This window comes from Vanellus vanellus (assembly GCF_965231255.1).
Source record: "Vanellus vanellus genome assembly, chromosome: 10".
NCBI classification, from domain to species: Eukaryota; Metazoa; Chordata; class Aves; order Charadriiformes; family Charadriidae; genus Vanellus; species Vanellus vanellus.
The window spans coordinates 6,815,918-6,829,538 of NC_138915.1; the positions used below are offsets into that span (position 1 = coordinate 6,815,918).

The 13,621-nt window shown below is 35.3% G+C and overlaps 1 protein-coding gene across 1 annotated transcript in view; it reads left to right on the plus strand.

Annotated features, from left to right (window-relative positions):
* The window catches only part of THOC2 (THO complex subunit 2), a 53,577-nt gene that overhangs the window by 11,296 nt on the left and 28,660 nt on the right, over positions 1–13,621 (plus strand). Inside the window, exons 5-14 of the mRNA XM_082488476.1 lie at positions 1,569–1,639; positions 2,362–2,483; positions 3,299–3,432; positions 5,013–5,179; positions 5,823–5,915; positions 8,048–8,203; positions 10,201–10,373; positions 10,524–10,719; positions 12,490–12,531; positions 13,230–13,271. Coding sequence (XP_082344602.1) covers positions 1,569–1,639; positions 2,362–2,483; positions 3,299–3,432; positions 5,013–5,179; positions 5,823–5,915; positions 8,048–8,203; positions 10,201–10,373; positions 10,524–10,719; positions 12,490–12,531; positions 13,230–13,271 — 1,196 coding nt within the window. The remainder of the gene's footprint in view (positions 1–1,568; positions 1,640–2,361; positions 2,484–3,298; positions 3,433–5,012; positions 5,180–5,822; positions 5,916–8,047; positions 8,204–10,200; positions 10,374–10,523; positions 10,720–12,489; positions 12,532–13,229; positions 13,272–13,621) is intronic.

Consider the following 13,621-nt stretch of genomic DNA (forward strand, 5'->3'; position numbering starts at 1 on the left):
CCCTTTGTCTGTTCTGTTAAATTATAATATTTCAACCCGCGAGTTTTGCCCTTTACTGCTGATTTTTCCCACGGCTGTGGGAGTCGAGCGAGCGGCTGCGTGGTTCTCTGTTGCTGGCTGAGGCCAAACCATGACAATTCTGTATACTGGAGGAGTGTGGCGTCTTCTGTGCTATGGCTGCCTATGCAGAGATGCATCTAATTAAGTTTGCATATGCAACCTTGGTTCTGTAACATCAAAATGATTAATTTTGACTTTGTTTTATTCATAATGTCTCATTCTGTGTACATTCTGTATTACTTTTGGTAATAATTAGTTTTTATAATGCAGTATTATACTGATACCCTTTTTTTTAAGCTGGGTTAGAAACCTTAGATTAGTTGCTTCTTATACTAGTTTGTTATCCAAGTAGTTCATCTGTCTGCCTTTTTTTTTATTTTCTTCTTCCCTTCAAATTATTGTGTCGCCAGATGCCATGCCTCTGCTAGTAGCAGAGAAATAGTGTGGCTAAGGAGCTGGGTTTCAAACTCTAGGAGGAAGGACGTTTGACAACTTCTTGCTTCTTTTAATGTGTTTCCTCTAACACTTTTTCCCTCGAACCAGTATTTGCTACTTTCTTTCTAATGTTGTCATTTTATAGTTAATGTGTCTCAATATATGAGAATTTTGATTTATCCACTTAATCCACTCATCCACATTCCAAGGACTAATGCTTTTCTGCAGATTTTTCCTTGGCTGAGAGGCTTGGCTGCTAGCATCCAGATTGATGTGGCAAGTCTGCCTCTGCTGCCACCCTGCTACATCACTGGTTTTCAGTCTGTTTTGGGGGCTTCTTTCTCAGACTTTTGTTGATGTTTTCTCTATGGGTCTATTTTTTTCAGTGGGTACATGTGGGTTTTTTTAGTTTTTTCTTTTTGGTAATATCTGCCTTGCATTCTTTTACTGAGTTTTCCACTGCTTTTGCAGCTCCTCGCTTCCTGTAATGATCTGCTTTTAACAACTACTTTAGACAGGTGTGCTTCTTTGGCCATTATTTTATGGCCTGTCTTCCCACGGGGGTGAATTTATAAATTGCATTCAGTTGACAATGCAAAAGAAAGGAATGAAAATACAGAATCATAGCTAGTGAAAGACTGCAGACCGGGCAGTAAATGGTAGCTACCCTGAAAACACAGGTAAAGAGACTAGCACATTACGTAAAGAATAGGATCACGCAGTTCTCTTCAGCAATTCATATTTCTCTTCTTTCGTGCTTTTTATTGATTCTAAATGCTTGCCGTAAATCTTATTGCAACAGAGAGAAGGGCAAGAAAAGTTTTCATGGCATTTCTCTGGTTTCTCTTTTACCTTTTCATGACATTTGTGTATGTTTGAGAATTGTTGTCAAAATATTATGTATACCTCAAGGGGGATGAGTAGGGGGAAGTGGCAAGAAGCTAGCATGTTAAAACAAGCTGCTTTGCGTTGTGTTATCGTTGGCATTTTTCAGAATAGTTAGAAGAAAGTCTCATAAATTCCACAAGTAATGATTTCTTTTTCCCTTTTTTTTCCATCTTCTTTTATACTAGATATTGAAACAAGTTGTTTAGAAGAAAAAAGTAAGAGGGATCATTTTACCCAACTGGTATTAGCCTGTTTGGTAAGTTGCACTTAGTCCTTTGGTAAAAGTATATGCCAAAATTTGCCAAGAAATACTCAGAGTTTTGAAGCTCTTTTTTTTTTTTTTTTTAAAGGAAAAGGCTATTAGAATGTTTCAACAAATTCCCAAATATTTTAAAAATGCATCTTCAAACCATTATGGTAGACTAACATAATATAGTTGTCCCTTGAATTCTTTAAAGAGTTTTTAGAGAACTTAAATTTTTTCCTTCCCATCAGTTCAATGGAGATTTTAGTTCTGAAGTATGTTTTGAGTTGGACTTCTCCTGTCTTTAGAGGTGGCATTCCTAGCCACATGGAATAAGTTTGATTTGCAGGAAAATTCAATGTATGAAAATAAGGCTGTTCTTCCAGAATATGAGAGAGGCTGGGTGTAAGCTGTGTAAATACGCAGTTCCTGGTGGTAATATCCCTAGATGCTATGCAATGTATGCTTGGTAACCAGCAATTAGGCTCTAGGACTTCTTTCTTCAAGGTGCTCTTGTGTATGAAATCTTCTACTGTGAAATTCCAATTTCAGTTAAATAGTTTCTCAGTTTTGTCCATTTCTGTGTTTGAAGCAGAATGCATTTAGTATCATGGCATATGATGATATTTGAACTTTTTTTTTGTAGTCAGAATGTGTATGTAGCCTAAAGTAATCAGATGGTTTCTAGGTCTTTGTAATTGACAAATTTGTTGTATGTTTTTGGTGTTTTTTAGTATCTTGTATCTGACACTGTCCTAAAGGAGCGTTTAGATCCAGAGACACTGGAGTCATTAGGACTTATCAAGCAGTCTCAACAGTTCAATCAGAAATCTGTTAAAATTAAGACAAAACTATTGTAAGTTTTGGGGCAAGGGTTGTTCGGGGAGTGGGGGGGGCAATGGTAATTAGTCTTGTAACAATGTTTTCTAACTGTGTGTAACTTTTTTTTTTTAAATAAAGTACTTGCTTTTCTTTTGGAAATATGTTTTATTGTACTATAACTTGTCATTGACAAAAAAAACTTGTTAGCCCTTTTAGTTTTCAAACTCTTGAGAAATGTAAAATCTGTTTTAGTGTCACCTATTGCTATGGCTTTTGCTACAGTGATTCCATATGTGCAGATTAAATACTTAATATTTAATTTGATTTGTGACAAATGTGAATTTACAAGGTATAGGGAAATTAGTTCCTGCTGTTGCATCAGTTAAGCATAGGGATTTGTTTTCATAAATAAGTAAATGTAGTTGGGTTTGGCAACGAAGGATGTACTTTTGTGGTGTACTTTGTGTTTTTGTCTCTGCACCCAATGTTTCACTCTGAATCTCAAAGAACATCACTTGAAACTAGAATAGGTCCTTAAGCACGGACTGTTAAACAGTTCTCCAGCTAGTGTGCAAGAACAAGCTTTACTGTTAAGTATAAGCATAATCTTGCTTTTAAATGGTCTGCATTTGAAATAAGAGCTGGATTTGTTTGGAGGATGCTGGCTACCTTGCAGGTATTTATTGTACTGCATCCTATAATTTTTGCAACAGCTCAAGTAAATCACAAGTTCTTAAAAATGTGTTCAAAATTAGCATTTTGTATAACAAATTTAATATTGATGAAAGCATAAATAAGCTTCACTGTGGACATGTGTCACAATAGTGTGTAATTTCTGTTTATTTGCAGTTATAAGCAACAGAAGTTTAATTTGTTAAGAGAGGAGAATGAAGGTTATGCAAAGCTCATTGCAGAACTTGGGCAAGACTTATCTGGAAATATCACTAGTGATTTAATCCTTGAAAATATCAAATCTTTAATAGGTAAGGAATTTGTTTAAAGAATGTGTGCACTGGTTTTCCTACATCGTCTCATAACTACAGAGACTGACTTTACTATTTGAGATCATCTGTGGATCAAATAATATGTCATGCAGGCATGTACTGTGACAGTGACGTGTATTGGTAGGTCACCTTGGATAGAATTATGACACTTGGAAGTTAAAAAAAATAATTTTGGGAATGTTATGTAGTTAAACTTAATTTACATACTGAATTTACAGTACAGGCTCAAATATGCGATGCTGTGATTTTCATTCATTTCAGCAGTATTTTTTGAGGATGTGCTTGTCATCTCTTAGCAGGCAGATTGGAGTGTAACAAAGCAATGCATTTTGCTATTTTAAGGTACTCAGTTCAATGCATGAGTATCCTTTTAATCTTAAAGAAGCTGAACAAGTCATTCCTTATGAAGAGAAATGAGAAGTAGTAAATGTTCTTCCTTTATCTAGTTCTGTTTGTGATTTGTCCAAATTTCTACGTTCAATGTTGGCAAGAGTGTCACAATAGGAGTGCAAAATATACTAAAACCAGGAAACATCTGTAATTCCCCATGTTTTAAATCTGTATTTCCCCTTTTTGAATAAAGGGTTGTAGACAATATATAGATATTTGCCCCAGTGCCTGTTTCATGTGGTAAATGAATGGTGAAAAGGCTATGCTACTATTTTATAAAAGATAATTTTTCATCTGTCACAGAACTTTGCCCAAGACTAACAAATCTCTGTAATAATACAACTTGGTTTGTAAGGGAGCTAGAGAAGATGATGGTTTTGCTAGTTATTACAGTAAAAAATGATATGCTCATTTTGAGGAATTTTATAACAAAACATTTTTCTGTCTTCTGGAATCCTAGGAGTTTCAAATAGACTTCCTATAAATTGTCAATTCTTTTAAAGTACTGACTTGCAGTTAGTCCTGGTGTAGTGGAAATGGCTTTTGGGAAGGAAAGACTGATGCAACTATATCTGCATAGTGGATGTGCCTGGATAAAACTTCTTATGGCACAATGAAGAGAATAGTCTAGATGTGGGTTCTTTTGATATAAGTAATATTTCTTTCTCGAGCATGTCTCCTGGAGTTTTGCTGGAGAAGTTTATATAATTTATACTGACAGGTCAGTACAGGCAGGTGGGTCAGGGTCTAGCACAAACCAGAACAATTTTTGGGGTGTAAAACTATTTCTATCTGGCTGATTTGTGTGTCTGCCTGAATATGCGTGCCAGCATGAGGGGAGAGGAAGCAGGCCATGCCTTTTGCTGGCACTATGGTATTAGTGAGATTGGGGTTTTGCTTATTAAATGTTTGCCTTAAAATGGTAATTTCTAAACTTTCTGTAATCAGAATTGAAAGTCCTGTTTAGTACCTTTGCCTAGTTCAATATTCAACATAAATCAAAATTATCAATGTTCCATATGATCCAGATTATTTTGCTGTAGATAAATCCAGGCTCAATTTTAATTGAAAAGAATTAGCTTCAAAAACTAATGCATTTGTGGTTTAGTAACAGAATGAAGATAAAAACTAGCAATGTTAAGCTTTTCTACTCTGTTCTTCTCCACTAGGATGTTTTAACCTTGATCCGAACAGAGTTTTGGATATTATCCTAGAAGTCTATGAGTGCAGGCCTGAGTATGACGACTTCTTTGTACCACTGATAGAGTCTTACATGTACATGTGTGAACCTCAAACTCTATGCCATATCCTTGGGTTCAAATTCAAATTTTATCAGGTAATGTATTTCCATTCTTAATTTTTGCTTGTTGGTGGTTGGTTGTTCTCAGTGTTGAACTGCAGTCAGTGTTAACAGATTTTTGCTGATTTTTTTTTTTTTACACAAAAATTAATTTCTAAATTGTAAAATTCCAGTATTAAAAGCAATAATTTAATTATTTGAGTGGAAGTCTAACATATTTTAGAGGAGAATGCTTAGTATTCTCCAAGACAGACAGCTGAAAACAATCCTGATACCTTCCATTCATACCAGTATCGTTATATAAGGACTGATATTAAAGAAGAGATTGTACCTTATAAATGAAAGACTTGTCCCCAGGAGTGAACAGCATGTTTGCAAGGGAGTCATGATTGATATTTGGTAACATATTCAAGGTTTCTTTTTTTTAAGACGTATGGTTAGGAATTGCATACAAGCACCATAAAGTGTGAAGATAATTGAATGTTTTTGTTTCTGAAAATTCTGATTGTGTATTGCAGTTAAGTCTAGTGGCTTTGAAGTGATAGCAGTTAAATACCATGGTAACAAGGAGAACTGTGGGTTAATATGTTTCATCTGAACTTTGAGTAGTTTCTGTTTCATGACCTTCTGCAGTGGTCTGTTTGCTTTTTTCTTAAATTTGCAATCTTGTCTTTTTTAGGATCCAAGTGGCGAGACACCTTCCTCCTTATACAGAGTTGCTGCTGTCCTTTTGCAACATAATCTCATAGATTTGGAAGATCTTTATGTTCATGTAAGTGACAGTGATATTTTGTCAAATACCAAAACTAAGGAAATTTCAAAAAGAAAGCCAGATATTTTACCCTATTCCTAAAGCTTCAGATTGAGGACATACTGTGTAATACTTCTAAATGCACATGTTTAATGTCTCTTTAAAATTTCCAGCACTTTCTAATGCCACATATTCAAATAAACACACACCGGAGTATGAATGCTGTAACACTTTTTTTGCATCTGTGTATTGTCCTCTGGATTGTTTACCTCATGCCTGAATAGGTAATAGGAGGTAAATGCCTGAGTATGCATTAAATGCCCAAGTAACCTTCCTTAAGAACTCAATCTTTTGAGTGTTTTGCTTTTCAAGATCAGTTTTTGAAAAAAATTGGTAGAACAGCCAACTCATACCATTCTTTGTTTAGTTTAATAGTAGGTTTGTTTTTTTTTTTTTTTTTTTTAACTCTTACGTATTCCTGAATAGGCCTCTCATTCCATCTAGAAGATTTTTGATCATTTGTTAGGTTGAAAGAGGAAAATGGAGTTACATGTTCAGATTTAATCAGAGAGACTTATCCTCTCCAGTCTGGCAGTCTCATCAACCAACCAACATACCAATTTCATAGAATCATAGAATCATCATAGCATGATTTAGGCTGGAAAGGACCTTGAAGATCAGTTGGGCAGATGGTAAACAGAATGTTACACTTAGAAAAATAATTTTACATTATACACTGTTTTTTTTAATTTCAGAATATCCATAGATATTTTAAGACTCTTAACTCTTCCACTGAAATCAAGGAAACGAGCTCTAGTTACAGCTATGGAAATTTTGGAATGTAGTCCTGCCATTAATTTGTGTGGCAGTTAATAACATTAGTCACAATCTGACTTGTCAATAACTGTCTCTGGCTTCATAGGAGTGTTTCAGATGAAATTTGTTGGGTGGAGCAAGAGTAGGAGTGCATGTCTCAGATAATCGGTGTGGAGGGAGGAATGCATGATAATAATGCTAGTTTGTTAAGGAACGCTTGTAAGCTTACAAAACAAATGCTCAGACTTGGAATTACAGTGGCCTGTGCAATCTAAACTCAGATCTGTATTGGTACGGGCCTGCTTTCTGACAGTCTCACAGCTAGAATGGTCCCTGCACTCATTTACACTGCTCAGCTTTGTCATTGTCCTGGCTTGGGCTGGACCAGCCACTGAATGAATGGCAGATGCTCTCTTTGTTCCCTCCCCACTTCAGAGAGGAGAGAAAATGAGGGAGAGAGACTTATGAATTGAAAAGAAACAAAACTACTTTAATGAAATATTATCAATAATAAAAAGAAAAAATAATAATATTAACACTTTTCACTTGTAATCTACTTTCATTCCAGAATCTCTCTTGCCAGTCTGTCTGTCTTTGCATGTTTGGGATGGCTTTTTTTTTTTTCCCTCTTTTCAGTTCAGGCTTAATTTAACTTGCTATGGGAGTTTCAAGAAAATAATTAGCGTGTGGGTGTTGAGTCTTAAGTGGTATATATTGTGCGGCTCCTAAACAATAGCAGCTGTCGGGATTATCATTCATATCAAGAATGTTTTTCCCCCCTCTGGCCCCCCTTCCAAGACTGTAAGAACTGTTTTCTCTTTGTGGATATATATGCACGCAGCCGTATATAATATGTATTGCATCCTGATGATATGATTTACTCCTTGAAATTCTGCATTTCTTGGTGAATCTTAGTAGGTTACTTGTGTTTTCAAATGAGGAGAGTGTAGCTCTCTAAACCTTTTACCTTTCCAAGTGGGATTTTTTCTTCCTCAAATTTCTCATCAAGTATCTGCATAATTCTTGCCATATAGCTACAGCTGAATGGTGAATTGAAGAGGGGAAGGGGAGCTTATACAACTAATGGTTGTGAGGAAATAAAACAGTATTATTTCTCATGAGTCCTTGATTTCAGAATAGTCTTTTAATAATATACTTCCTTGTTGGGATGATGGTAGCAAGGAAGAAAGTTTTGAGGGAGTATGTTTATCTGACTAGTAACAAGGAAGGACAAACTTCTGCTTTGAGTGCAAGTGATCAAAAGTAGCAAGTAGCAGTTGGTCACTTTAATTTTCAGATATAATGTTTGTTCCGTGTTTTTTTTTTTTTTTTTTAAGCTTCTTCCAGGGGATAATGCCATCATTGAGGAACACAAGCGAGAGATTGTGGAAGCTAAGCAAATTGTGAGAAAACTTACAATGGTCGTCTTATCCTCTGAAAAGACTGAGGAAAAGGAGAAGGAAAAAGAAAAAGAGGAGGAGAAAACTGAAAAGGTGTGTGTGTGTGTGAATAGTTTCCTTTCCAAGAAAATTATTTTAAGCTAAACATAATAATTATTGTGAAAACACTTTTATATTTACTTGAAACATAGATTGGTACATACTTCTTGGAAGGCTTGTGGCTATCGTCTGATTGCACTTCTGTTATATTGAATGGGCAAAAATGCGTGGTTTGAGGGTTATTCTGAATTTCTCTAGCTTTAATGTTCTTGGTTCAATGGCTAATTAATTTTTCTCCTCCCTTTTTGTTGTATCAGCTCCACTAAGTATGTCCCAGCATTCATATACTTCACAAACTTTAACAAACGTGTTTTCTAGGACCTGTGATAGTATATTCCTAGTTGATTTTTTTAAAAATAAGGACATCAGTAAGAGTTCGTTCCTTATTTCTCCCAATCAAGAATTGAGACATAAAGAACTGTCAGACTTATGAACACTGGTATAGTTATCCTGCATTGTGGAAACAGGTTTTAATTGAGCGTTTTTATTGTAACTGTCTGCTGTGCCTTCCATTAGGTCTGTATGTTTGTATGTGTAAATGTATACTCTTTATTTAAGGTGCTACTATGTCATGTATTGTTCATGTTGCCCTAGGTCTGATTTTTTTCAGTGTGTCCAAGCCTTACTTTAAAAACAAAGTTATTTAATCTCTTAGCAGCCTTTCTCTTGTGGTCTTCATTTGAGTGTCTAAGTGCTGCTCAGACATCTTGTTTAAAACAAAAGTAAAATAAAAGCTTGATATTTGGATAAGTGGAGTGCTGCAGAGGGGGTAGGAATCCAGCAGTCTTGACAGCTTCTTAACTTTCTGTATCCTTCTGATTTCATTGTATCTATGTATTTTGTCTACTTATTCCTACTTGTTCTACCCCACCTTGATTCTGTACAGTTTTGACCTTCCGGCCTCCTTCCATTTTTCTTGCCTGGCTTGAAAAATCTAATTTCATTTTCTTTCTTCGGGCAGTTGACATAGTCACCACTCTGGCTCTCAACTGCAGCCATATCTACTGCTTGAACTGACTCCTTTCACTAGTTTTAAGTTTCTGACCTCCCTCCTGCTTGTTATTTCACCATCTGTTTTGATTATACCCTATTACTTTGGTCCACCTTCTCTGCAGTCAGATAAGGCTGCCTGATACTCTCTGAAGTGTGCATGTCATGATGTTTTAATGGAAAACTAAGCTCTCGGTGGGACATGGGGAGTGTATATACTGCAAGTAACGTCAGAAGAATTAAGAGTTTTTATGGTAAGCTTTAGAATTAAGAAGTAGGGAATTTTAAGCTCTAGCAGAAACTGCAACATTTTTCTGAAGGATTACAGTGACAAATGAAGTCAGCCTGTGTGATGGGAAAATGGTGAGCTGTGCTTAACAGAATTTCTGTGACTCTTTGCACAGTTATGCAATGCATGCTGTTTCTTGAAAAGCTTGTTTCTGTGTTAATATTTTTGTCTGTGATTAGCTTTGCAATTCATAGCAATTAGTAGCATAACTATGTATGAAAGCTGTTGACAGTCTAAATTTGAGTACTTTGTACGTTAAAACTGCATATTGGATACAATTTTTGATATGGTACCATTGAATAAATGCCTGGATAAGGAAAATAGTGTTTAGCGGTTACTGACTTAACTTTCTTACGCACAATGAAAAGGATTCTTAAATGCTTGCGTTGTTATTAAAATGTCACGTAAAAAATAAGCTGCAATAGATTGTGACAGTTTGAGAAGTACGCAATCAGACATATGTCAGACAACTTTATAAATTTCTGTTTTTAACTTTAACTTTTTTCTTTGATCCAGATGTTAGATTCTGTGTGGACTGGTTTATTGCTTTTGAAGTGTGCTTATTGTCTAGCTGAATTTTATTTTACATATTTTTCATTACATGGTTGAAATACTAGTTTTTTCTGTGGATTACAGCTGCATACTGCTTAAGGAGAAACATTAAGAAAACTTTATGAATGCACATATTCATTAATCGTTTGTTATCTTGCAGCCTCCTGATAATCAAAAGCTTGGTTTGTTGGAAGCTTTATTAAAAATTGGTGATTGGCAGCATGCACAAAGTATTATGGATCAGATGCCTCCGTTTTATGCTACTTCACACAAGCCTATTGCAATTGCCCTTTGCCAGCTTGTACATGTGACAATTGAACCTCTGTACCGCAGGTAAAGTGAAAAGTAAAATTCTGTTGCTACATAGGGGAAAACTACTGTTTATTTAGAAGTATGAATTCAATAATAAGCCTAACTGTATTGATACATTTCTAAAATTTTCACTTCTGTTTGACATGAAATTCTGCACATCTTATTTTTCAGAGTTGGTGTACCTAAAGGAGCTAAAGGGTCACCTATTTCTTCTTTGCCAAACAAGAGAGCACCAAAACAAGCAGACAGCTTCGAGGACTTGAGAAAGGAAGTGTTTAACATGCTGTGTTACCTTGGTCCTCATCTCTCCCATGATCCCATTTTATTCGCAAAAGTGGTGCGCCTTGGAAAAGCATTTATGAAAGAGGTTGGTATGACAAAACAGCTTGTCAAAACCTGAAAAATACCAATTCCATTGATGTCAAAAAAAGCTCAAGTCTTACTAATTATGTATATATTGAAATACTGAAAAAAATTTTTCTTTGAGTAAGGACAAATTTGGAGAATCTTATTTTCATTCTTGATCATTTTTATGGTCAATAAACATAGCATTTCTATGAACGGCTTTAGGTTTATGACCAGCAATATTTAGTGATACTAATTTGTCATTATGGTCTTCATCTTTTAAAACATCTGTGTATGGATATCTTTTTTAAAACACAGACATATGATTCTAATTACGTGGAAGCTTTTACGTTATTAGACCGACAACGTAGACAATAGGGAATAATAACCTAATACATGTCCAGTACTTAAAATACTACTTTCTGTCCCACCTGTTAAGTTACTTGGGCAGTAGGGAATGTCGCATCTTTTTAAGTAGTGGGGTGTCCCCCTGTTCTGCCAGTTAAAATGCTGCTATTCCTGAACTTGTTTCAGTGGCAAACCTCTGGATGCCACTAAGGATGAGTTCCATGTGGAGATCTAAAACATCCTATAAAGTCTCAAGGAGCCAACTTCAGAAATAAAATAGCCTCTTGCTATTTGTTATCGTCTTTTGACCATATCGTTACCATGTATATATTGAAGGGTTGTGAGTATGACCTGTTATAAAAGCCTGCAAGTTGAATTTACATTCTGAACTCCCTTGGAATGTACTCAGTAGCTCAGACTAGGGCTGGTGATTTCTTTTGCTACTTTTCTGGCAATCTGCTGTTTGACTAACAGTTCTTGTTTTATTTTCAAGTCAACAACAGAGGGGTTTAAATTTTTTTTTTAAATAGCAGCTCAGAGAAACTTTGGAATTCATAGTTTTTAAAAATAATTTTTTAAATTACTATTATTAGTGAAAACAAACACACACCAGCACCACCTCATAACTTAAAAATAAATATTTTTGTTACCTAGCTTTTTATTTTAACTTACAGCTGAAAGTTGGAGAGGTTGGTTGATCTGAATGGTACTAGAGGGGAGATTTTCAGTTGTATAACTTTTTTTTTTTTCTTGAAGGTATTTTTTATTCCAACTGCAACTAACAAATGTTGGAATGTTCAAAATTTACATACCACCTGAGGGGAAGCTTTCATGTCCAGCTGTACTTGATGATGCAGAGCTAAGAACACAGATATCTCTTGGGATTGAAGATCTTTTTGTCTAACTTAACAGACTTTTGACAAGAGAGTTTGCTCTCATCAGGTTCCAAGATGCAATGATAGGGTGACAAGAAGCTACACTGTTTGGATTCCAAGTGGTCTTTGTAATAAAATCATGCTGACTTCAAGCATTTCCATCTTCCCCTACTTCCATATGTTTGTAGGAAGTATAACTTCTCAGCATCTTCTCATCCAGAATGATAAGATTTCCCAATGGTTAATACTCTTGCTTTACGGCATCCTTATTTCTTGCTGGCCTGTGGGAAGATTGATATTTGAGTGATACGCTATGTTGCACTGACAATGCAGTTTATTTGGAAATTATAATTTTAAGGGAGTAATTTTCCTGTTCTGAACAGACTATTAGGACTACTTTGTAATTAAGTTCAAGTACTGAAGGTTTGTGAGAAAGTGTAGATACGTACAGTAGAGTGGAGATTACTTGGTTATAGGAATCTCTCATGCAGTTTTACTGTAAATATATGAATATAATAGTTTAACATGTTTCTGACAAGAATGAGCAACATTTTAGCTATTTGCTCTAGGTTGGAACTATGAAGAAATTCGTCAGTGACAGAGTGGTTAAGGTAACATAGGGAAAGTTATTTTTAACGCACTATTGCCATCAGCATGTTCTAGTTATGAAACTACATTTAACACACAGTAGAAATACTTATAACTGGAGGTGATTTGACTGTAAGTTAACCCATACAGTAGTTTAAAAGTTAGACTACTAACATTGCACTGCAGCTTTCATGCTCAAGTGTACCTTTAAAATAATTGTGCACTTACTGGTGTGATAGCTTAATACGCTTTTCATGGTGAGTGGAACAAGAAGAGAGAAAATAAAGTAACTTAATAATAAAGGCTAAAAGCTTAAGAGGGTATTGTTGTGAAAGATGGGGAAAATAATCTATGGCTGTTAAAAATTGGGTTGGAAGTCCTCATTTTTTTTGTAGGTAGAAGGTGTATGCTTAGGGCATTTTTTTTCCCTCTCTCCGGTAAGAAAATCCAGTATTTCGTATATCGTAAGTTTCTTTGATATTTTAGTTCTTACCTCTCTTTGAACAAAGGTGTCTAAAGCCCCTATGTATGTAAGCAATGCATTTCATCTGTGCATTTGAATTTCTGTTCAAAAATATTTTAATGCTGACAGATCTGGAAAGTTAAAACACTTACTTGGCATGTGGCCCTTCAGGTTTATGCTTTTGCTAAGGTAGCCTTGTTCTGAAATTGACTGTTAACATCAATTATGCTACAATTAACATGATTGCCTTTGTTACAGTTTCAGGCTGATGGAAGCAAACAAGAAGATAAAGAGAAAATGGTGAGTTTATTTTGGAAGAAGGTGGTTTTTATGCAAGATTGTAAATGAGACCAAATGTTTAATAACTGTCCAACTCTACTTCCTCTGTAGAGTTTTATGCTTTAACAAATGTACATTATGTGCTTGTCTTGATATTTATAGGCAAATTTAAGCCAGTCATAGGTGGTTTTTTTGTATTCCTGTCTGTCCTTTTCCTTTTTTTTTTTTTTTTTTTGTTCTCCTGCATTCCTCAAACCTTATGATGTTCTTTTAGTCCAGTGCATTATTCTTATTTGCTCAGAATCAGCTGGAATACCTCCAGCTATTTATTCAATAAATACACTTTTCATGGTGGCATCTTGTATCTCACA